This window comes from Microcebus murinus, chromosome 16 (assembly GCF_040939455.1).
Source record: "Microcebus murinus isolate Inina chromosome 16, M.murinus_Inina_mat1.0, whole genome shotgun sequence".
Taxonomy (NCBI): Eukaryota; Metazoa; Chordata; class Mammalia; order Primates; family Cheirogaleidae; genus Microcebus; species Microcebus murinus.
In genome coordinates this window covers 28,046,126-28,069,096 of record NC_134119.1, presented here as the reverse complement: position 1 = coordinate 28,069,096, position 22,971 = coordinate 28,046,126, and the positions used below count along the sequence as shown (strand labels likewise).

The 22,971-nt window shown below is 53.4% G+C and overlaps 1 protein-coding gene across 8 annotated transcripts in view; it reads left to right on the top strand.

Annotated features, from left to right (window-relative positions):
• SNPH (syntaphilin) overlaps nt 1-22,749 on the top strand; it is a 40,257-nt gene extending 17,508 nt beyond the window's left edge. For 2 of the 8 annotated variants that reach the window (XM_012754894.3, XM_012754890.3), the window contains 5 exons: nt 9,580-9,607; nt 10,356-11,012; nt 11,579-11,785; nt 15,245-15,394; nt 18,325-22,749. In XM_012754894.3, the coding sequence (XP_012610348.1) occupies nt 10,831-11,012; nt 11,579-11,785; nt 15,245-15,394; nt 18,325-19,507 (1,722 nt within the window). In that variant the 5' untranslated portion in view covers nt 9,580-9,607; nt 10,356-10,830 and the 3' untranslated portion in view covers nt 19,508-22,749. Of the gene's footprint in view, nt 1-9,579; nt 11,013-11,578; nt 11,786-15,244; nt 15,395-18,324 lie in introns of all 8 variants that reach the window. The other 6 variants (XM_012754898.2, XM_076011000.1, XM_012754888.3 and 3 more) reach the window with 4 other exon arrangements.
• Nucleotides 22,750-22,971: the final 222 nt, after the last annotated feature.

Here is a 22,971-nt window from a genome sequence, read left to right as displayed (position 1 = left end):
GAGAGAATACACGGGACAGAGATCTGGGAGAAGAGCATTCCAGGCAGCAGGAACAACATATGCCACTGCCCTGAGGAGGAAGTGTGTAAGAAGGCAGGGTGGCTATAGCAGAGTGAATGAGGGAGAGTAGGAGGGGAGGTCAAAGAGATCAGGAAGCTGGGGGAAGGATGTACAGGACTTTACATCAGCCAAATTAAGGGCTTTGCCTTCTATTCCAAGAGAGATGCCATTGGAGAGATTTTGAGGAGAGGCATACATGATCAGATTCATGTTCTAAAAGGATCCCTCTGGCTACTGTGTAGAAATTACAAGGGATAATGAGACTGTTCCATCAGCCAGGAGAGACATGGTGGTGGCTTAGACTGGGGGTTGGGAGGGAATACTGGAAATGCTGAGAGGTGTCAGATTCTGGAGAACCTGTACAAGGAAAGGAAGCTGACAGGCTCATGTGATGGATGTGAGAGACTTGGCCTAACCAACTAGAATGATGGGATTGCCATTAACTGAAATGAGGAAAGCTGCAGAAAAACAGACTTTTGGGGGAAAATCAGAAATTATTTTTCTTTTTTTTAAGAGGCAAGGTCTCACTCTGTTGCTTAGGCTGGAATGCAGTGGCACAATCATTGCTCACTGCAGCCTTGAACTCCTAGTCTCAAGCAATCCTCCTGCCTCAGCCTCCCAAGTAGCTGAGACTACAGGTGCACACCCATCATGCCCAGCTAATTTTTTAATTTTTTGTAGAGACAGCGTCTCACTATGTTGCCCAGGATGGTCTCGAACTCTAGGCCTCTAATGATCCTCCCATATCAGCTTCCCAAAGCGCTAGGATTGCAGGTGTGAGCCACCGTGTTTGACCCAGAAATTCTTATTTTGAATGTGTTAATTTTGAGGCTCTGTTAGACCAAAATGACAATGTCATGAAATTTTGTTGTTTGGTAGACATTTATTGGTTTGGGATTTTTCTTTCCTTTTCTTTTTCTGCCAGTATACCTGAGAAGGTATAAAATGATTCTGTAGTCAGGAACTTCTCAGATACAAACTATTTCAGATTAAGATTTTGGACTGGGCTAAAGATGTATTAATAGTATATATGAACAACATTAAAAGTAAGATTATATTTTAGTGAATAAATAATTACTACTATTTATGGAGTACTTTCCCTACGCCAGGTCCCTGCTAGGCATTTCATATGTTTTATTGCTACTTGTGACCATACTGGTACACAACTGTACTTAGCCCAGATAAGAAGACTGAGGCTTAGCCATGTAAAGTGGCATTCTCACTTTCATAAAGATAGTGTATGGTGGTGTTTGGAATTAAAACCCAGGCATATTTGATCCCGAAGGCATGATTTCTTTCTGTTAGGTTAGTTGGCCTCTCAGTAAAAGGGACAAATTCATTCTGGGACAAAGAGATTTTAAAATAGGACAGAGATGTTTTCAGAGTCTCCCTTTTAAAGCACTTTTAAGTGCTCACTTTAACTAAATTAAAAGATGGGGCAGTCTCCAGAGAAGGAAGACTTATTAGGGAGAGGGGGTTTTTAGTCATCACCCTCTTTCAGCAAACGTGAGCCACATTGGTCCTCATTGAAGGCCTTGGAACCTATCAAAGGTGAAAGAATTCAGCATGACATGGAAAATGCCACCGGAAATCAGCTGGACAGTGATCAGCTGCTGAGGATGGCAGGGCAGCTGGCAGCTGGAGAGAGAGACAGGAGCTGGGAGGACAGATGAAGCATGTGATGTGAGATGGGCACAGCTCCTGAGATAAGACAGGCACGGCTGGGTGAGCTGGGCCCTGCGTCTCCATGCTGAGCCCCCAGGAGCTGCAGGAAGATAGATGAGATTTGGCTTCCAACAGGAACAGCATGCCTGGAGCTGTTGGTAGGATTAGAATGAGCCGGCCCACCTTTCAGGCCAAAGTCCCTGTTTCTGTAGCTCCCACTGTGGCCTTTGGCAAGTCTTGCTTTTCTGCTTAGAAAATGTGGCAGTTGGACTAAATTGTCATGAAATGCCAGGGAAGAGAGAGAGAAAGGGGGTTGGGGGGAGTGTAAGTGAGCACAAGAGAGCATGAGACATGATTTTATGTGGTTATTTTCCTGTTTGGGATTTCCAGGAAGATGGAAGCTCTCTGATCTCAGATTGGGTAGGACTATCTCCATGGAAAGGGGCTGTGGTCCCAGGCAGATCAGATGACATTTCCACATCCCTTTAGTCTCTTTGGTCCTTGCGGTTCATGGGTCCTTTAATCTCACATGAGCAAAGCACAACACAGGGCACCTTGGGTGAGCTCTGAGGGCACTGTGTTTCCTCTACCCTAGGACCCTCCTTGCAGACTCCCAGTGGGCAGTATTCCTGCCCTGCAGCCAAGACCATGCAAAGTATTTCTTTTCTTTTCTTTTCTTTTCTTTTCTTTTCTTTTCTTTTCTTTTCTTTTCTTTTCTTTTCTCTTCTCTTCTCTTCTCTTGTCTTTTCTTTCTTTCCTTCCTTCCTTCCTTCCTTCCTTCCTTCCTTCCTTCCTTCCTTCCTTCCTTCCTTCCTTCCTTCCTTCCTTCCTTCCTTCCTTCCTTCCTTTCTTTCTTTCTTTCTTTCTTTCTTTTCTTTCTTGACATGGTTTTGCTCTGTTGCCTGGGCTAGGGTGCAGTGACATCATCCTAGCTCACTGCGACCTCACACTCCTGGGTTCAAGCGATCCTCCTGCCTCAGCCTCCCAAGTAGCTGAGACTACAAGTGTGTACCATCACGCCTGGCTAATTTTTAAATTTTTGTAAAGACAGGGCCTCACTATTTTACCCGGGCTCAAAAATGGTTCTTTTAACATTCATTTTGGGGGACCTCTCCCAAAGAATTAATTTTCTTCCTACTCTCCCCTAACTATGAGAACAACAAAACTGAGCATACTTTCTTTTTTTGCATCAGTAGCCAGGAAGCCCAGAATTGAATCTGAACCTCATTATTGCCATCATGTTTGTGTTTGTGGTCAGCTTATGGTATGCGCTTCTTTCCTGGGCCTTCCATTTAAAGCATATTTTACTGCATGTCATTTGTGAGCTCCTTAAAGTTGGCAGGACTTTTCCCTTCTTACCCCTAGGCTTTCCTTCCAAGACTTCTTTACTTAAAAAGCTGCTCTTTGTTCTTATTTTATTGAACTTTTGCCTGGATTTAAATGGGGGTGAGGGCTGCAGTGCGGAAGCCATATTACCAGAGTCAGGTGTCCAGCCCCAAGCCCAGACTCTGTCCTCCACTTGCCGGGCAACCTCAAGCAAATAACATGCCCTTTCTGAGTCTTGGTTTCTTTTTCTATAGAATGATGGGCTGCAACAGGATCTACTCCAAGATCCTTTTCATTCTAGGATTCTGACAGTGTGTTAGTCCTGTTGGTGTTTGGGGTAAATGCCAGGGGGAAGATCCTAAGGATCCTAAGAACCAAGGCAGAGATCTGAAACAAGGGAGAATCCATAGGGATGGAAGTCCCACAGCTTCCCCTTCATATGACGCTTTAGGGCTGGAACCTTGGGCAAAGGGGGCTGGGAGAGGAGCTGGGCGGAGGCTTGACAGCTCTATCAGTCAGGAAGCCCGGGGAAGCATATGCTGCAGCCAAGGTTGCTGAAGGGCCTCCATCTGCCAGGAGCCACTTGCCAGGCAGCCACTAAGCTGGGGCTGGCACCATGGCCCCTCTGTTCCCCACACCTCTTTCTGGGTGTCTGCAGAGGGGCAGCCCTGGAGCAGCTGGGATGGTAGAGGGATGGGAACCAGTGTTCCCCTTGCTGCTCCCTACCTTCTAGGAGGCCTGCCAGACATTGCCCTGGAGAGCCATCCTGGGGCAGTTGGCCTAACAGAGGGTGCCAATAATTTTCAGAGTTGCTGGCACCTGGGCCCGCTCTGACTTTCCCTGAGGAAAGCTCTGGGCCCGCTCTGAGGTGATAAAGCAAGAATTATCTCTGAAGAAGGGAAAAAGAGAGATCCCCTTCAAGAGGTAGTAGTAGTAATAGCAAGAAATGTTCAGTCTTCTCCTTTTCCAAGAACTTCCCCTATCCCTCCATTCATTACTTTGGTTGGATCCTGAAGAAAAAGGCAGGGCAGGAGGGTGGTTCTACTGAATGCTTGAGGTAGCTGAGACTTAAAGAGATCAAAGGCCCAAGGTCACCAAGAGGCACCATGTGACATAGCTCAGAGGAGCTGAGGATCTCTCAGCAGTGGGCTTGCAGGTCACCTGGGCTGCTGGGTGGAATGCAGCAGTTGTTGGAAGAGGCAAGAGTGGTGTCCTCATGGTGAGGACTTCTCCTTTGCCCACAAGGCTAATTCTTTGAGGAACACTAGGGAGAAGGCATGTATAGAATTTCTTTTCTTTTTTTTTTTTTTGAGACAGTCTCTCTCTGTTGCCCAGGCTAGAGTGCTGTGACATCATCCTAGCTCACAGCAACCTCAAACTCCTGGACTTAAGCAATACTTCTGCCTTAGCCTCCCAGGTAGCTGGGGCTACAGGCAATGATCCACCATGCCCAGCTAATTTTTTCCATATATATTTTTAGTTGCCCAGCTAAATTTTTCTATTTTTTAGTAGAGACAGGGTCTCACTCTTGCTCAAAACTCCTCAGGTCTTGAACTCCTGACCTTGAGCGATCCTCCCGCCTCAGCCTCCTAGAGTGCTAGGATTACAGGCGTGAGCCACCGCGCCTAGCCAGAATTTCTTTTTTTTTTTTTTTTTTTTTTTTGAGACAGAGTCTCACTTTGTTGCCCAGGCTAGAGTGAGTGCCGTGGCATCAGCCTAGCTCACAGCAACCTCACACTCCTGGGCTCAGCAATCCTACTGCCTCAGCCTCCCAAGTAGCTGGGACTACAGGCATGTGCCACCATGCCCGGCTAATTTTTTGTATATATATATTTTTAGTTGACCAATTAATTTCTTTCTATTTTTGGTAGAGACGGGGTCTCACTCAGGCTGGTTTCGAACTCCTGACCTTGAGCAATCCGCCCGTCTCGGCCTCCCAAAGTGCTAGGATTACAGGCGTGAGCCACCGCGCCCGGCCTTAGAATTTCTTTTTAAACAAACTTCTGTAGTATGCTTACCTCTTGTTTCTGTGGTGTCCTGCTTTTATAGAAGCATGACAAGCCCAGGATGCAGGGATATGTCTGTATCCCCACTGTGGTATTTTAGAGTCTCTTAGGAAAGTAGGTTTTTTCTTTTATGTAGCAGAATGATATGTGTCCTGGTCTGTTCTATTATGAGACCTTCATGATGCAATAGAAATGTAGGCGACCACAACCTGGAAGTCCAAAGTACAACCATGGGCAATTCTTGTAACCTCTGTGGCTTCAGGTTTCCCATGTGTCAGATGGAATAGTCTCTGTCTGACCTCCCTCTAAAGGAAACCTGTGAGGATTCTATGGGGTTGTGGATATGCAAGAACTTCAGGGACAGCCTCACTCACCTGTCTCCTCCAGGCTGACCCAAAGTCAGGAGCATTAGGGAAGCACCCTGGGCCCAGCTGCCTGAGGTCAGGTGGAGGGAGCAGTACTGGTTCTACTTCCCCTTCTGCTGCAACTTGCTGAGCCATTATGGGCAGGACTGCCTCCCTTCCCAAGTCCAGGAAGGAAGGTCCTGGGCTTTGCTGATGAAAGAGGGACAGAGGAGCATAGTGGCCATGAGACCATGAAGTCAGTGGAGGGTTTACTGAACTCAACTGTGAATAGCCCTGGTGGTGTTAATCCTCTGAGATCTAGAGTGTGGCTGCTGGAACACTCCCAGTCCTGACTTCCATTCCCACTTCTGTCTGCATTAGCATTCTAGGAGCACCAGGCACTCTGCTGTTTGATGGGCGGAGTGTTCTGCATTCTAGTGTTGCCTTGGCAGAGAGAGGATCCCTCCCAAGTTCTGTTCTGTTGGTTGCAGTGATCTGCTTTCCACAGCTGTCAGTGGCTTGAGTCATCACACAGATCATTCTGTTCCCTTGCATTTTAGGTAGCGTTCTTCTTTTATTGATGTCTAATTTTTTGAAAAAAAGATAATTTATAGTTCATACAGGGACTTTTGCTTAGCTAGAATATTAGATTAACCTAACCACCTGCTTTCTCTCCCATGACTTACTGTTGAGTAAGATGTTGTATGTCTCTTTGAAGAAAGCAGCTTCCTAATTTTACAGATGTGGAAATTGAGAACTAAGAGCCCTAGTAATTAAAGGGGCAGAAAACACCAATTGGAAGTCTATCATTTCATTTACAGCCCTAGAATCAGAGAATGTGAGATCCAGAGGCACCTTAGAGACCATCTAATCCAACTCCTTGGTCTATCAAATGTGCCTGTTCAAACCATCGTGTTACTAACAGTTGTGTGTTGATTGTGTTTGTTTTTATGAAATTCCCCAGGGGAAACACTCGGGTGTTCCCTGAGTTTCAATCCAAGGCATGGCATGCTAAGTGGTCAAGACAGTAAGTGGTGGGAGAAGTCCCCAGGGGGAAAAGCTGCAGGCAGAGCCCACAGAGCATGCTATGTGATGAGGACCATGGTGCCATACGCAGGGCAGACAGCTTGTGAAAAGACATGGAGCTGGGAGTGACTAGGAGGAGCCTGCCAGGGTCATCAGAGAGCCAGTTGGAAAGGGTATAGGTGGGAGAGCTTGACTACCAGGATCAAGTGTTTGGCTCTAATTTTAACTTAGTTGAGGCTCCCAAGGAAATGTGAGCAAGATCCAGGCCCTCTTCTTCTTTGCTCCTGCTAGAGCCCTGACCCTGGCCCACCTAATTTCTCCCCTGGGAGTTTTGATTAACCTCCTAACTGGTCTCCTTCCCTCTAGTCTTGTCTTTTTCCAGCCCTACTCCACACAGTCTCCCTACCCAGGGACTTTCTAAAATGCAAATCTGGATGGAGGATAGGGTGGGGAACAAAAAATAAGATAAAATGCAAATCTGGGCCAGGCTCGGTGGCTCACACCTATTATCCCAGCACCTTGGGAGGATGAGGTGGGAGGATCTCTTGAGGACAGGAGTTCTAGACCAGCCTGGGCAACATAGTGAGATCCCATCTCTATAAAAAATTTAAAAAGAATTAGCTGGGCGTGGTGGTATGTGACTGTAGTCCCAGCTACTTGGGAGGCTGAGGCAGGAGGATCTCTTGAGCCCAGGATTTTGAGGATGCTGTGAGCTCTGATGACACTACTGTACTCTAGCCTAGGTGATTAGAATGAAACCCTGTCTCAAAAAAAAACAATGCAAATCTGATTGTGCCCCTCCCCTTTAAAGCACTTCTGTGGCTCCCTGTTGCCTACAGTACAAGATCCTGGCTTAAGTGGCTCTGTGTGGCCTGGCCCCACCTCCTACAGACTTATCTGCACTGTGCCTCTGCTGTCACCAGGGCCCCCTAGTTTCCTGAGCAGCCATGCTGTTGAATTACTCACTGTCTTGGTCCAGGCTTCTCCTTCTCTCCCACTTGCTTACGCTGCCTGTTGAACTCCTTTTCATCCTTCAATACCCATTACAAATTTCTTGTTCGGAGAAGCTTTCCCTGATCATCCTGAGGCCATTATTATTATGCTTTGAATGTGTTTCTGTTTTAAAGCTTACATTGTTACTTCCCAAATACTGGCTGCTCCCATTTTTGAGTGTTTATTGTTTGATAGGCACTGACCCAAGCCCCTTCCTTGCATTATTTCATGTTATTCTCACAGTAACCACAAGAGATGCATTTTATTACATCCCCACTTACAGATGAGGACACTAAGGCTCAGAGAAATGGTGTGACTTGCCCAAGACATGCAGCTGAAGGGTGACAGAGCTGGCATTTGAGCCCAGATCTGTTTGACTCAATTTCTCCTTCCTAAGTCTCCTGTCCCTGGACCCTGCTGTACCCCCTAGAGCCCCTTTGTCAGCCTTAATGAAATGTTGAACATGGGAGGGACCAAGCAAAGGAGTGGATGCAGCAGGGCTGCAGTTGTGTGGCCGAGGTGGGGAAATGGAGGGAGGCTGGAGTGAGGAGGGGCTGAGTTTACTCCTGTTGAAGTGACAGGAGCCCAGCTCCCCATGGCTGAGGGCTTCCTTTCCACCTTCCATTTCAAGTAGCAACCTCTGGCCACCTGGGGACAGGCCCGTGGGACTCCAGGCTGAGCAGGTGGCATGGTGACAAACACCATGGCAACCTGCCTCCTTTCTGGAGCCGTGAGGGGAGGGAGGACCTGAGCACGCACAGGGCACACTCTGAGGCTTCTGCACAGGATCCTGGAAAGGTGTCTCCCTTCGGGCCTGGGTGGCTTCTGCCCTCCCACAAGGGATCCTGCCTACTCGGTCCCATCCCAGCAGGGGAAATGCCACTTCCACCTCTGTCCCAGATGAATAACTGGTTCTGGCCTCCCAGGAGACTGTCAGCTGCACCCAGGTACAAATGCCACCCCCTCTCTCCCCCAGGCCAGGGAGGAAGGAAGAGGGAACTCAAGAGAAGGGAGGCATGGGGTTGCCAAGCAAGGTAGTAGCAGGGACAGCTGGGACAAAACCCTCATTGTACCAAGGCCACATGCAGCTCCAGGGCAAACCAGGCATCCTGCCTGCCTCCCAGGACCTAGGCCTAGAACTCCAGCTAGGCTTTTCTGGCCCCTTAGCAACATTCACGCAAGCTGGCTTGGAAGAGAGAGGCCCAGCCTCAGTTGTGAGTCCTGCCTGTGCCGAGAAGTCCTCCTGAAGGCACAGCCTCCTCTGCACCCTCCAAAATCCAGAAGGAAGGGAGTAATGATGGGAGATTAGCCAGCGAAGGCAGGCTGACTTGGGTAGAAACTAGAGCCCATCGCACCTGCAGTTATGTGACCTTGGGCCCAAATGTGATAACAAAGTACCTGGACAGATTTGAAGTAATAGGCTGAGGCACATGAAAGCACTCAGCATGATCACCTTGCCACAGAAAGATTCAATCAATGACAGGTGGTCCTTGAAGCCCTTGGCCGCCCATGAGGAAAGACTATCATCCCTTGCCCACAGCACCCAGCTATTCCTGGTCAAGGTCCTCCTGTGCCCAGGAGGCAGGGAGCCATTTATGGCCATCGTAACAAGTGTGGAGGAACATTGTTGTTACCCACCCTCAAATTGCCCCTACCCTGTGGCTCCTGCTCTGGAGGCCAGCCCTGGGGTTCCCAGAGGCCCTGCCTGGGTGATTGCGGCATGACGGGTGGGAAGCGTTGCCAAGCTGGGGCAAGCAGCTCAGGTGACGGCATGGTGTCAGCAGCTCCTGCAGCCCAGCACCCGACACCTCTGGGCAGACAATGCTGGCTGTGTCCAGGCCCTCCAGGGGAACAGGCCATGTTCTGTGTAACAGCCAGGAAACAGGCCATCTGAGCAGTGCCTTTGTCCGCTCAGGAGGCAGCCCCGCCACTGGCCAGGACGACCAGGCTGCTCCTGGGAGGCCCCGATGTGGGAAGGGGGTGGTGCCTGGGCTGGGGACTCCGGGGTTTGAGATCCAGCCCCTCAGCATCTGATGTTGACCTGGTTTGGATGTTGGCCCTGCCACACACCTGGGATGTGACTTAGCCAAGTCCCTTCCCTCTCTGTGGCTCAGATTCCTCATCTGTAAAAGGGGACTAATCACAGCACTTCCTCATAGGGCTATTGGGAGGAGTCAATGGCGTAATGTACGTAATGTGCTTGGCACGGGGTCCGGTGTGGAGTGGGGCTCGGTGAGCGCTTCTCTCCCAGCATGGAGGGAGGTCCAGGGCATGACATCCTCAGCCAAGTCTCCTGTAATCAGGCTGCTGTCCTCAGTCCCTGCTCTTAGTGTGGAAAGAATGAACTGAGGTCTCTGGAGCTGGCACAGGACCAGCACATTGGCTGCAAAGAGCCCGGGCCCCTCTACCTCAAACTCCGGGAGCTCTGGGGTGATGCCCAGCTTAGCCTCCTCCCCACAACAGCCCAAATCCAGTCAGCATGGGGACTCTCCCCTCCTTAAGCCCCTGTAGGTCTACCCTTGGGCCCAAGCCTTCACCCAGGAGACAGGCCTAAGGACTCTTGGGCAGGAGCCAGAAGGCCCAGTCTGCCTGCCTGCTTAGCCAGAGGAACACTTCCTCCTGGATCCACCCTCTTGGGACTCCCCCAGGGGAGGGCTTCTTCGCCCACCCACCCCAGTCCTCATCTGCTCTGAGCCCATGCTCTGAGTTCCTGGGATATGCCAAAATCAGCATGCGCATTTGCACGGACGGGTGTGGGAGGGCCCAGCTGCATGTCCTGCGGCGTGGGCAGGCTGCCTGAGCACGTTCACTGAGACATGTGTGGCACGTCTTAGAATGGCAGGGGCATGGGCATGGTACCTTTTCGTGTTTGTGTGTATCCATATGTCTTTCTACACATGTGCTGGTATGTTGGTCTGTCTTGTCTCCCCTGTAGACGGGAAGCCCAGAACTACGCGCCAACTGGGAAGGTGATGGTCGGCGAGACCAGCCCATCCTAATTTGGGGTTCCTGGTTCTGCTCCAGGAGTCCTCCAGCCTACAGCTCCCACCAAACAGGGAGGACTGGACAGCACGGGGGTGGGAGTTGGAGCATCAGGGACCTGGGCAAGAAGCAGGCTGGCTCATAGAGTAGAAGACTCAGTGCTGGCCGCTGCCCAGGAGACCCTGCCCCTGAAGCCCTTGTGACCTCAGGCCAGGCCTTCGCTCTTCCTGGGGCGCACTCACTCATCTGGAGGACACTGGGTTGGACTGATGTTTTCTCGCTGCCCCTGAGGCTCTGACAATTGTATTTTAAGTTGGGTGGCGGGCACCTGTGCACCAGCCCCATTAAACTCATTGGTGGAGGCAGCTGTGGCCTGCTAGGCCCTTGCTGGGTCTTGGGGTGTCCTGCAAAGAGTGAGAGGAGAAGCCATGCCAGGCAGCGGCCCCAGCGAGAGAATGACATGGCCCGGCCCGGCCCTCTCCACGGCACCCCCAACCCGCCCTCTTTCCTCAGCCCCGGGGACACCGCCCATCCCGCCCCTTACCCGGACCCGCAGCCTCATGGCCATGTCCCTGCCGGGGAGTAGACGGGCATCTGCTGGATCCCGCAGGTAAGTCTCCCCCTTGCCCAGAACCTTGGCTTCAGAGGGTGGGCACTGGGAGAGGACCTCTGTCTCCACCTGCCACTCACTTGCAGTGTGTCTTTGAGCAAATCTGGAGCTATTTAAGGTTCAAATGACACAGTGAATATGAAAGTTCCCAGAAGGCACAAATCACTGGGTTCCTACCAGGACCAGCCTCATCAATGCTATCGTTTGATTTTCATACTTACTGGAGAAAAGTCGTGCAGCATCCGCTCAGGCTCACTTGGCCTCCCTTGCTTTTCATCCCTGTGGCCTTGTCCTCCTGTCTGCCCCATTCTTCTCCACCTGTCTCAGTCCTTACAGAGTTCTCCCTCCCTGGGTTTGGGGACCCTGGAAGTTGAGCACCATTGGTAAGGGCAGATGGGGCCCCACCCTTGACCTGCAGCCCTGCCCGGCCTCTGTTCTTATCCCTGGGGAGCCAGGAGGGCCAGCCTCCTTCTGGTTTTCCATCTTGATTTGCACTGTCTGTTCTGTCACCCCCGTCTGTGCGTTCCCCTCTCTCCCTGCTTCTTTCCCCGGCGGTGACCCCGAAGTGGGGGACCTTTGGGCCGCAGCGGCCTGGCAGTGTTCGCCCAGTGTCCGCAGCTGCCCTCCAGCCAGAACGAGCACCTGCCTCTTCTCCCTGCCTCCAGGCGCACCTCTCCACCCGTGAGCGTGCGGGATGCCTACGGCGCCTCTTCCCTCAGCAGCAGCAGCAACTCGGGCTCCTGCAAGGGCAGCGACAGCAGCCCCACGCCAAGGTAACGGCCCCTCCCCTCCCCTCCAGGCCTGGCCCTGCTGGCTGGCAACCCGGTGGCTCCAGGGTGGGGCATGCAGGGGAGCCGTGTGGTGTTCTGACCATCCCTGACCCCAGCTCACTCTCTGAGACTCAGCTCTTGTCTGTAGGATGGATATAATAATGCCTAGCTGTCCTTAACCAAGACAGTGGCTTAACAAACTAGCAGTGCTGCTTTCAGAACAGTGAGCCAGAGGGGGCAGCTCCCTGAAGTGTCAAGAATCCCATCTCCTTCTCTCTTCCTGCTCCACCATCTTTGGTGCGCAGCTTTTGTCCTCGTCATCACAAGATGGCTCCTGTACCTCCAGGCATCAGGTCAGTCACCTAGGAAGTAGCAAGATAGAAAGGACCAAAACTCCCTGGCAGAGGTTGTTTTTTCTGAGAAAGGACATCTTCCCCAGGAAATTCTGCCTACACCTTGCTGGCTGGAACTGGGTCGTGTGACTAACTCTGGCTGCAGGGCCAGTTAGTGCAGAGTGAGTTAGCGTTTTCTTAGTACAGTGCCACCCCAAACAAAATCGGGGTTCTGGGAAGAAGGCAAGATGGACATTGGGAGGCATCTAGCAGTGTCTGCCTCCTGCTCTTTTCAGGGGGACACTTGGAGAGTGGCAGAGGTGGAGTTGGTTTGGAAGGTGAAGTATGTTACAGATGCGGCACGTACTAAATTGTGGTGGACCGAGACTCCCCAAGCAGGATCAGGTTGGAGAGGCAGGTGAAAGGTCCTTGGAGACCAGGAAGTAAGAGCTGTCATGGCAGCCCTCATTTCTGTGTTCCCAGCATTGAGATACAAGTGGGAGATCAAGAAGTGTAAGCTTTGGATTCAGTCACTTTCTGTCTCCGTGTCTCCACTTTCTTATCTGTAAAGGGGAGCTGGTATCTGCACACTGCCCACACATCCTAGCTGGCTGGTAGCTGATAACTGCCATTGTTAGGGCTCTGGTCTGACTTAAGGGTCTTGGGCAGGAGAAGGCCAGGAGCCACCCAGACTAGAGCTCCATGGCTGGGGCACCTCCTGGGCACGTTTGTCTTGCTTCTTCCAATGAAGAGGATGTCATGTGTGTGAAGAGATGTCTGGAGCCACTGAAGCAGAGGTTCTCAGAGTTTTCCACCATGACACACGTGAAGGGTAACATACTGTGTGCACAACCTGTGCCCCAGTGTCCTGATCATCGCTCTACCCCCGAGGAGGACGTAAAAATGATGTGCTAACATTTTAAAAAGCATATAATTGGAAACTTTAATATTTTTTCATTAGTAACAGATTCTTGTAACATACCGCATCACTGTAGTCCATGAGGGCAATCTCAACTCCAAGAGTGAGAACTGCTCCGTGGAAGGGTCTTCGTCTTGCCCACCATAAGGGTTGCTGCCCCTAGGTGAGCGGTGGGGCCTTGCTTAGGAACTCACTGCAAACAGCCAGGCATTCCAAGGCAGAAGCAGCTGAGAGACGTTCATTAAAACATGTTTTTCTTCTTTGTCAAGATATATATTTTCACACACACACAGCTAGTGACTAAAAATGTATGAGTGAGAAATGTTATATTGGGGAAAAATACTCATGAATGCAAATGGAAAAATTTTAAATAGCTATTTCCTCTCTAATCCTCTCTGATTCTTACTAGTTTGACTAATCTTGGTTCCTGCACTACCACCACCCACCGCACACCCAGGCATCGGTTACTCATCACAGACCTGGGCCCCTCTAGCCAGAGGCCTTGCGGGGTAGGAGGATAACTGCAGAGCTAGTGTGGGAGCTTCCGGGTGACCTCTGTGGCTTGCTTCTCTTTTGGAGATAGAGTTCTTAGACCAGAGGGCGGATCCCAAGCTCCCCAAACCATGCCACTCCTCTGCCCCTTGCCAGGCAGAAAACAGGCCTGCTGGAGGCAAACGTAGGGACTGCAAGGTGAGTACATAGATGAAAACAATTTCTCCTTCTTTTCCTCTCCTATCACCATTTCTCTTCAACAGTTTATAATTTACAAATACTTTTTCCTGGATCAACATTAGACAGCTTCTATAAAACTTCAAAAACCTCCTCCAACTTGGCTGCTTCAGCAAATGGGCCATACCATGGCCTGTCTTTTTCAGCCCATAAAGGATCATTGTCCCTCCCTAGACCTAGGGGTCCCCATGTTCTAAAGTAGCAGAGCTGGATGGCAACAAGGCTGAAGTCCCTAACTGCATGAAAACATGCCCAGATTTTTAAGCCAAGACCCAAGGAGATTTCTTTATGAACAGGACAACCAGCAGCGAGGAAGCTATGAGCAGAGGCGACCTGTTGTCAAATTACCACCTAGTCTGTTGTAGAATTGGGGTGCTCTCCTTCCTTGTGGAAAGCCTTGGCCCTGCCTCCCTGACCGGCACCTCACTGCCCTCTGGGTGGAAATTCCTCCTCCTTTGCACTGTTGGGGTCCGGGTGTACACACACAATGCTGGTGCCACCCCGTGCTGGGAGCAGTGCACGTCCAGCCTGCTGATACCTCAGGGTGCTGTTGTTTGGCAAGTCCATGTCCAGAACTAATAGGTATTCACATGTGGGCTCACGTGTGCTCCCAGAGCGTGGACATGTGGACACGTGCATGGGCTGTGTCCTAGTACATGCGAGTGCCCCTGAGTGTGGCAGCAAGATGGTGGGTACATGCAGGCACGAGTGTGTGTGTGTGCAGGTGCAAATGGACTGGAATCAACATACCCAGATATGCACTCCTAGTAAGTAGATGTACATGTGGTACACACCCATGTGTACTTCAGCATCGGTGAGGGGTGAGAGTGCCAGTGTGTGTGCAGAGACTGCGCCTGCACACCTATGTCTGCCCCCTCTGTGCCCAGGCTCTGAGGGCTTCAGCTCCAGAGAGGAGAACATCTCCCCCCACCCGGGGGGAGATGTTTCCTCCTCTGCAGTGGGGGAGTCCTTGTCCACCGAGCAGACCCAAGTCTGCGCCTCCCACCCAAGCCTCCAGCCTTCAAACTCATTCTCTGGGCTGGGTTCTGGGGGACACCAGTCTGTCTCTGGGATTGTCTGTGGGGCTCTGGGCAAGAGCTAACCTCCCTGAGGCCAGCAGCCCCTCTGAAAGATGAAGGCAATCCCTACTGCCAGGGACTGACGGGGTTGGTCAAGCACTTGGCGTGGTGCTGGGCTTACATGCATGCTCTGTGGTATGTCTCCCACCCTAACTAGAGGAACCCTGAGCCCCCCACCCTGACACTACATCCTCCCTCACAAGAGCTTTACTAAAACCCACCTTCCAGAAGGCTGGGTATTCACATGCCCATGTGGGCCCTATGCAGGAGGCCTGGCTTGGAGCCGTCTGGTGGTCAGGGGACAAGGATGGTTAGGCTGGCCTCCCCTTGCTCCCCAGAGGCACAACATCTGTGCCTTGCCCGACTTCTTCCTCCCTCCCTGATGACGGGTGTCCCCTTGCAGGCGCTCCATGAAGTATACACTGTGCAGTGACAACCATGGCATCAAGCCCCCCACCCCAGAGCAGTACCTGACTCCACTGCAGCAGAAGGAAGTGTGCATCCGGCACCTGAGGGCCCGGCTGAAGGACACACAGGACCGGCTGCAGGATCGGTGAGCGGGTGGCCAGCAGCAAACTTGGGAATGACCTGCCAGCTCCACACTCAGAGGAACCCGGGGCTGGGCTGCCTCTGGGAGGGAGGAGTGGCTGGAGGCCTCCCAGCATCCACCTGCTCCCGCCTTCCCAGCAAAGCCTTGTCGGAGCCCGTTGGCAGACACCCCACTCTAGCTTCTCACCTTGACTGCTCCAGTTGGCTGTTGGGGGCCAGGCAGGGAGTGGTTTCTTCTGCGAGGGCCTGTCCCGTTGGGCCCCCGCCTGCAGCAGTCCTCTCCCAGCACCAGCCTGGCAGCCCCTGTGGGCCACTTCTTACCCCTGACTCCTGTCTGTCTGGGGAGTTGGAGCACAGAGAGAAACAACCCTTCCTCCCTCCTTTCTTCCTCCCGAGTGAGTCACCAGGGGGCTCTTGCTTACCAGGTCAGGGCCCAGAAGCCCTCCTCATCTACTTCCTGTTTGTAGCTGACGCAAGGTCATGAGAAACCTTTCACTGAGTGCCAGAGGCCTCCCAGGAGCCCCACAGGCCCCTCTGAGCTCCTGCTCAAGACCATGAGGGTGCTCACTCCTGACCGTCTCAGCCTCTACTTCCCCAGCCCAGCCTCCCAGTGGTCTGGGATTACAGGCATGAGCCACTGCGCCTGGCCCCCATAAGCATTTATATCACCTCAAAAAGAAACCCGATTCCCATTAGCGCAACCACTACTATGTTTCTCTTCACCCACCCCAGTTCCTGGAAACCACTCATTTTTCCGTCTCTGTAGATTTATCTATTCTGGATGTTCCATATAAATGGGTCATACAGTATGCGTGGCCACATAGCTCTGCCAAGTAGCCGGTCCACTCTGGATTTGCTGTGAGTTTTGACCTGAGCAGGGTACAGGCGGTGCTCTGTGACCATCCTTGTCACAGAGCTGGGATTTCTATTTTTATTTCCCCTCGTCTTCCAAGTGCTGTCCAGGGTCTGCTTAGCCTTTTGCACGAAAGCCCTCAGGGAACAGATGGCCCATCTCCCAGCGTCACTTCTAGGGCCAGCCCTGTGGCTCAGAGCAGACTGTTGCCCTGTGCGGTTTGGGCAGGATGCCCTGTCGTGGGCATGCCCACACCCCAACTCCCAGCCCAGTCTCTGCCCGTTGCTCCCATGGGGTCCTGTGGCCATTCTTTATGTGCTGTGTTGTCACTCCTCACACCCTATGTTTTGGGTTTCATGCCTGTACTTCCCACAGTGGCCTACCTTCTGCTCCTCAAAGACACCATGTGCTTTTATACCTCTGTGTTTTCGTATCCTGCGTCCCCACCACCTCAGATGCCCTGTCCGCCATCTTGCTTCCTTGGGAAACCCGCCCTTCTAGACTCAGTTCAGATGTGACGCCTGTGATCCACTGTGGCATAGGCAGGGCTGGATCTATGGCTCCCTGGGGACCGGCTGGCTCCAAGGAGAGGGGCCAGGGACCAGCCGAGCTGAGTATGCCCAGTTCCTTCTTCCAGACTTACTCTTCCTTCCGGGGCAAGGTCTGAGTAAGGAATGGGTGTGAGAGGCCGGGTGGGTCACCCTAGAATGAGCCCCCACTCTGGGGCAAGGGGAGTGAAGAACAAGCAGCTTCCCCGATGCCTGTTGCTGTGACTGTTATTCCCACACTAAGCAGCTCCATCCGGCTCACTGCTGCCACCTCACTGCCATTGCTGAGTTGTGTCCTGTGGAACGGCCCTTCCTCTTCCTGGAGACACCATTGCTGACTCTGTGGCTACTGTAGCCTCTCGGTCCCAGTCCCTTCAGCATATTGAGGAATGAGATTCTGGGCCCGTTTCCCAAATGGAATTGCCAATCTGACTTTGCAAAGGATGTGGGATGCTCACCTGCCGGGCTTATAAACCCCAAGGTGACATCTGTGCCATTTGTGGATTTTATTTGTATGGAATTAGTGGTTTGGGTCAAGTGGCTGCCTGTGGACTGTCACTAGGAAGTGTGCTGGAGGAAGAATGCCCTGGGCAGGATTTTAAGTCTCATGAATGATTTTCCCCTTTTCTCACTACTTTTATTCTGTCCCTGTTCAGCCTTGCTCTAGTTTTACCTCTAGACTTGATGGGATGTTTTTCTAACTCATCTTCCTCCCTCCACTGTACCTCTGCATTCATCTGTGACTTGGGGGCTTGAAAAATCCTGAGCATTTCTGGACGAGAGTCTTCTGATTGTCCTATTTGCCTGGCGCTTGCCCCTTCTCTCAGAAGTGACTCTGTGCCTTTCCTCTTTATGGTAGATGTGACTACAAAGAAGAAACAGCATAGATAAGAGAGCCGCCCTGTTTTGCTCCATCCATCACTTCCCATCCCTCCACTTGGGATGATGTAAAATTATCAGCTCCCCTTCCCCGACATTGAAGACAGTCATCTCTCCCATAAAAGAAAAAAAAAAAAGCAGTCCACTGCTCTCTCCCCAGAGGTCTCTGCCAAAATATCTTTTCATTTAAAATGTTCACAGCCTGCTTTGCTAAGAGGCCACATCTCTTTCTATAGAGCAGAGATTTTTCTGCCTAGTTTGTAGTTTTTTATGTTAAAAATTTATCAGGTTTTTATGGTAGTTTCTCTTACAAATGAAAAATCTTTCTTGTTGAGTCTTCTCTCTAGATGATGGATTTAAACGATGAGAGTCATCTACATTTCAGCGTCTAGGGGGTGGGAATGTGGGCCGTGTGTCCTACCGACATTTCTCCTCCCAAGTGGGGGCCTCTCCTGTCTTCACTCCTCAGCCACTCCTCCCCACATTCGCTCCTCCATGTGGAATGAAAAGGAAGGGGCACTGGGTATGTGATCCTTCCTTCTGTTTTGGGCTCTGAGCAGCAGCAGCACGGGGCCCTTCATCTTTGCAGACGCTGTCCTTGGTGGCGACAGACCAGGCAGGCAGTGAGCATGTGTGTGTCTCCTCTGCCCGCAGGGACACCGAGATCGATGACCTGAAGACGCAGCTGTCACGCATGCAAGAGGACTGGATTGAGGAGGAGTGCCACCGTGTGGAGGCCCAGCTGGCCTTGAAGGAGGCCCGCAAGGAGATCAAGCAGCTCAAGCAGGTCATCGACACCGTCAAGAACAACCTGATTGACAAGGACAAGGGGCTGCAGAAGTACTTCGTGGACATCAACATCCAGAACAAGAAGCTGGAGACGCTGCTGCACAGCATGGAGGTGGCCCAGAACGGCATAGCCAAGGAGGACGGCACCGGCGAGTCTGCGGGTGGGTCCCCCGCCCGCTCCCTCACCCGCAGCTCCACCTATACCAAGCTGAGTGACCCGGCTGTCTGCGGGGACCGCCAGCCTGGGGACCCCACCAGCTCCTCCGCTGAGGATGGGGCCGACAGTGGCTATGTGGCAGCCGATGACACACTGAGCAGGACGGATGCACTGGAGGCCAGCAGCCTGCTGTCGTCGGGGGTGGACTGCGGCCCGGAGGAGGGCTCGCTGCACAACGCCTTCGGCCCGGGCCCCCGCTTCCCCGCCAGCAACACCTATGAGAAGCTGCTGTGCGCCATGGAGGCTGGCGTGCAGGCCAGCTGCATGCAGGAGCGTGCCATCCAGACAGACTTCGTGCAGTACCAGCCTGACCTGGACACCATCCTGGAGAAAGTGACCCAGGCCCAGGTCTGTGGGACAGTCCCTGAGTCAGGGGACAGGCGCCCAGAGCCACACCCCCACCCCCCGGTGCCCAGAGACCCCAACTCAGCAGTGGTGGTGACAGTGGGTGACGAGCTGGAGGCCCCGGAGCCCATCACCCGCGGACCCACCCCACAGCGGCCTGGTGCCAACCCCAACCCTGGGCTGTCAGTGAGCGTGGTGTGCCCCTTGGAAGAGGAGGAAGAGGCAGCCACAGCTGCAGCGGAGAAGGAGCCCAAGAGCTACTGGAGCCGCCACTACATCGTGGATCTGCTGGCCGTGGTGGTACCAGCCGTGCCCACGGTGGCCTGGCTTTGCCGCTCCCAGCGGCGCCAGGGCCAGCCCATTTACAACATCAGCTCCCTGCTGCGGGGCTGCTGCACGGTGGCCTTGCACTCCATCCGCAGGATCAGCTGCCGCTCGCTGAGCCAGGCAGGCCCGAGCTCAGCAGGCGGAGGCTCCCAGCTCTGAGGAGGCCCCACCCCGGGCAGCGGCTCCTACGGCCTGACCACTGATTGTAGGGATTCTGTTCTCCCCTCACCTATCCCTATGGGGCATCATCTTATTTATTTAGTTTTGGTGTGTAACTATTTTTTTCAGGATGCTAACAGTGTCAGGGCAGGAGTAGGGGCTGGGGAAAGGCATTCCAAAACTTCAACAGAGAGAAGAGGGAGACCAAAGGCAGGGCCGTACATCAACTGGACAAATCTCAGAGAGGAGATGAGGGTCCTCCAACCTGGCTCCTCTGTTCACCTGGCCCTTCAGACAGGGCACACCTTGCTCAGGAAGTCTCTGGCTGTATTTATCTGGGGAAGCTGGGCTTGTGTGGCCCACCAGAACCCCCCACCCTGTCCAGGGCCCTGCTCACTCCATGCCTTCTCCTCCAAGCCACCCTTGCCCTCAGCCCAGGCTTCTGGGCCAGTATTATCTCCTCAGATGGAGGCAGCTATGGCCCAAAGTGCATGTCACTGACCCCAGGACTCAGAGCAGGGTCTGGAACCCCTGGGCCTAGGCTGGAGCTCCAGCCTCCCCAGACTGCTCCCCACCTTGGGATTCAGAAGCCCAGTCAAAGCCACAGGCTGGAGGAAAGACGGCACTGGGGCATGAGGTGGCAGAGGGCAGTGTGGGTTCTGTGTCTCTCTGTTCGTCCCCAGTCCTCCTCGTAACCCATTTCCTCTTGGCACTGCTCGGTGTGTCTGGTCATTCTTCCCATGAGACGGCTCAGCCCAGCAAGCTCAGCGCTGGGGTGGGAGCACCAGCCTGAGCCCCAGCGCACGAGGAGGAGGCAGGGGCAGGTGCCCCAAGGGCTCCAGCCTTCTGAGATGAGGCCATCTCCCATCTCCTCTGCAGTCTGGGAGGCGGGGCAGGACCCAGGAATCCTCAGCTTGTTTGAAAAGCCAGAGGCCGTGACTGCCCCTGGAGCGTGCCCCAAGTTTCTCTTGGGCCTCGGGCTCAGCTTCTGCTTTGCACTATGTCCTCCGGGAGCCTGGTTCCCTTCCATCCCAGGGTTACCAGCGACGTAGCTGCTTGCTTTCTGCTATGAGGGTTCCTAAATCTTAGGCCTATCCGCCTCCCAGCGAGAGTAGGGAATTCTGACAGGAGAATCCACAGACAGGGTACTGAAGCCATGACCTTCATCCAGGCCAAAGCAGGGTGCCTAGGCCGTGCTTCCCAGACAGGGGCGCGGCAGGGCGGGCAGGCACCCTGCAGCCTCGCTGCTCCCGGCCCAGCGCCAGTCGGCCTGGGAAGGTTCACTGTCCCCTACTCCTTCCCTGGGACCACGTCTGAGTCCCCCAGCAAAGCTGCTGACATTTTTATTACCATTATTACTTTACAAAGTAAACTCGCTTCTTCTGCAGGGGTTACACCCATCTGGTCATCCCACCTACTCTTCAGAGGTTAGGCCCCCTATTTGGGGGGGTTGGTGCGACCCTGTGTCTTATTCAGCCCTCTGGCCTAAGGGGCACTCTGGTTCTCTGCCAAGGTTGCTTGCCCTCGCTCCGATGCTCCAGCAGCCATTGCCTGACTCCTGGGCTCCGCCCTTCCACTCTGTGCCCTTCACTCGAGGCCAGGGCACCTGCATGCACTGGGAGTGGGCGCCCAGCCCAGCCATCGGGGCAAGAGGCCCCTCTGCCACGCGCTTTGTGCCTCCAAAGCTCCCCCCGCCTCGGCCGGGGCCTCAGACCAGCTATCCTTTGCGAAGCACCCCCGACCCCAGCCTGACCAAACCCAAATGCCTCGGGCCTGGCTGGGGCTGCCCCCTCAGGACACTGGGCTCATGCCACAGAGGGGGCAGTGGACAAAACAATCCAAAGCCAAGCCGGGACTGGCCACGGACCCAGCCTCCTGTGCTGTGTACTCATGGAGCTGCTTAGTGTCTCCTTAGAAATAGTCAAAGCTTTGCTGAGAAAATAAATGTATGAACTATATTTGACAACATAAAATCTATATATTTTTCACCACTGGAATTTAGTCAAGCTTCGTAGCCCCTCTGCTCCTGTCCGTGTCTTGCATCTGTGGCCTTCCTATTGTGTCTTGTGTTTTGGTGGACATGGGCAGGGCTGGGGCCATAGTCCAGTCTGTCCCTGCTGCTGGAGAAGCCCCCAGGGAAGAGGTGGTCTGTGGTTGGGCCCGAGACCTGTGGAGGAGGTTGGTAGGGCCGGCTGCCACCCTCTATTCTTGCTGGCCCCAGAGCTGCCCCGGGTCACAAGGGGCCCTAGCACACAGCATTGAGGGCCCTTTTGGGGGTTCTCTTGGGGCCTTTGATGGGTTTTTCTTCTTAACATTGGAGGAAGCGGCTCACCCGCCAGCCCTGGGACCGTGCTGGCCAGTGGCCCTGGCCCAGCTCTCGAGTGTGTGCGTGTGTGTGGTCAGTATCCACATCTATGCAAAGGTGCAGGCTGCCTGTGCAGCTCCCGGCAGTGGAGACACAGCAGCCGGCTGGCTCAGGCTCCAAGCCCTGACTAGGCAGGTCAGAGTGGACTGGGGGGCAAGGCTGGGGCCTGGGGCCGGGGCCTCCCGTTGAGAGTGTGCATCCTCCAAAGCTCCCCCTCTTCCTTCCTGCTTAATACCTCCCCTTGTTGGGCTGTGACCTTTTCCTCCTGCCCTCGGCTTCTGAGCAGAAATCTTTGGGGCCTCCCCTCTCCCTAAGCCTCTGGCCGGAGCTGCTTAGGTCCTGCGGAACAGTGTCCCCAGGAACCACCTTCGGAAACTGCTGGTCTCTTGGAGGGAGCCCAGTGGCCAGAAGCGGTTTCTCCTTAGGGCCAGAGCTCGGGTCAGAGCGGCCCTACCGCCCCTCTGGTCCAGGCTCAGGCAGGAATTGAGAGTCTGGGCCCAAACTTCTGCACAGAGAGCTGGCCTTGAGCGGAGTTTACTACAAATATCTCCCAAGGGGATAACTTAGCTTTTCACTGAAACACCCTTCCCAATTGCCACTAGCACAGGGGTATCTGACAGCACTTTGGGGAGGGGTGGGCAAACCGCAAGGTCTGGGGCCTCTGCCCAGTCAACTCACAACCCCTCTCTGACCTGGGGGACAATGAAACAGGTCACAGTGCACTCACATATTAGGCCATCCCCTTGACAGGGAATTCAGGGGGGTGTGGGAAACGGGGAGGTCGGGAGGGGTCTTGACCCTTGTCTCTCCTTTGTCCTTTTGTTCAGACAGAGTTGTACCTGCTGCAGTCAGCTCTGAATTAAAGCATGAAAACAGACAGAGACCCTCGACTGTTTTCTTTATACAATGTGGTTTTTCTAAGGGGGGTGATGAGGGGCTCACACTGTCCTCCCCTAGCGCAGGGGTGATGACACTCGCCAGGGGGCAGCGATCTTCTCCAGCGCAGAGGGAGGCGGGGAGCTGCGCGCCGACTCAGCCTGCTGGGCTCTGCTGGGGTCCACCGCCCTCCTGGGGTCAGGCACGGGGTCTGGAAGCACCC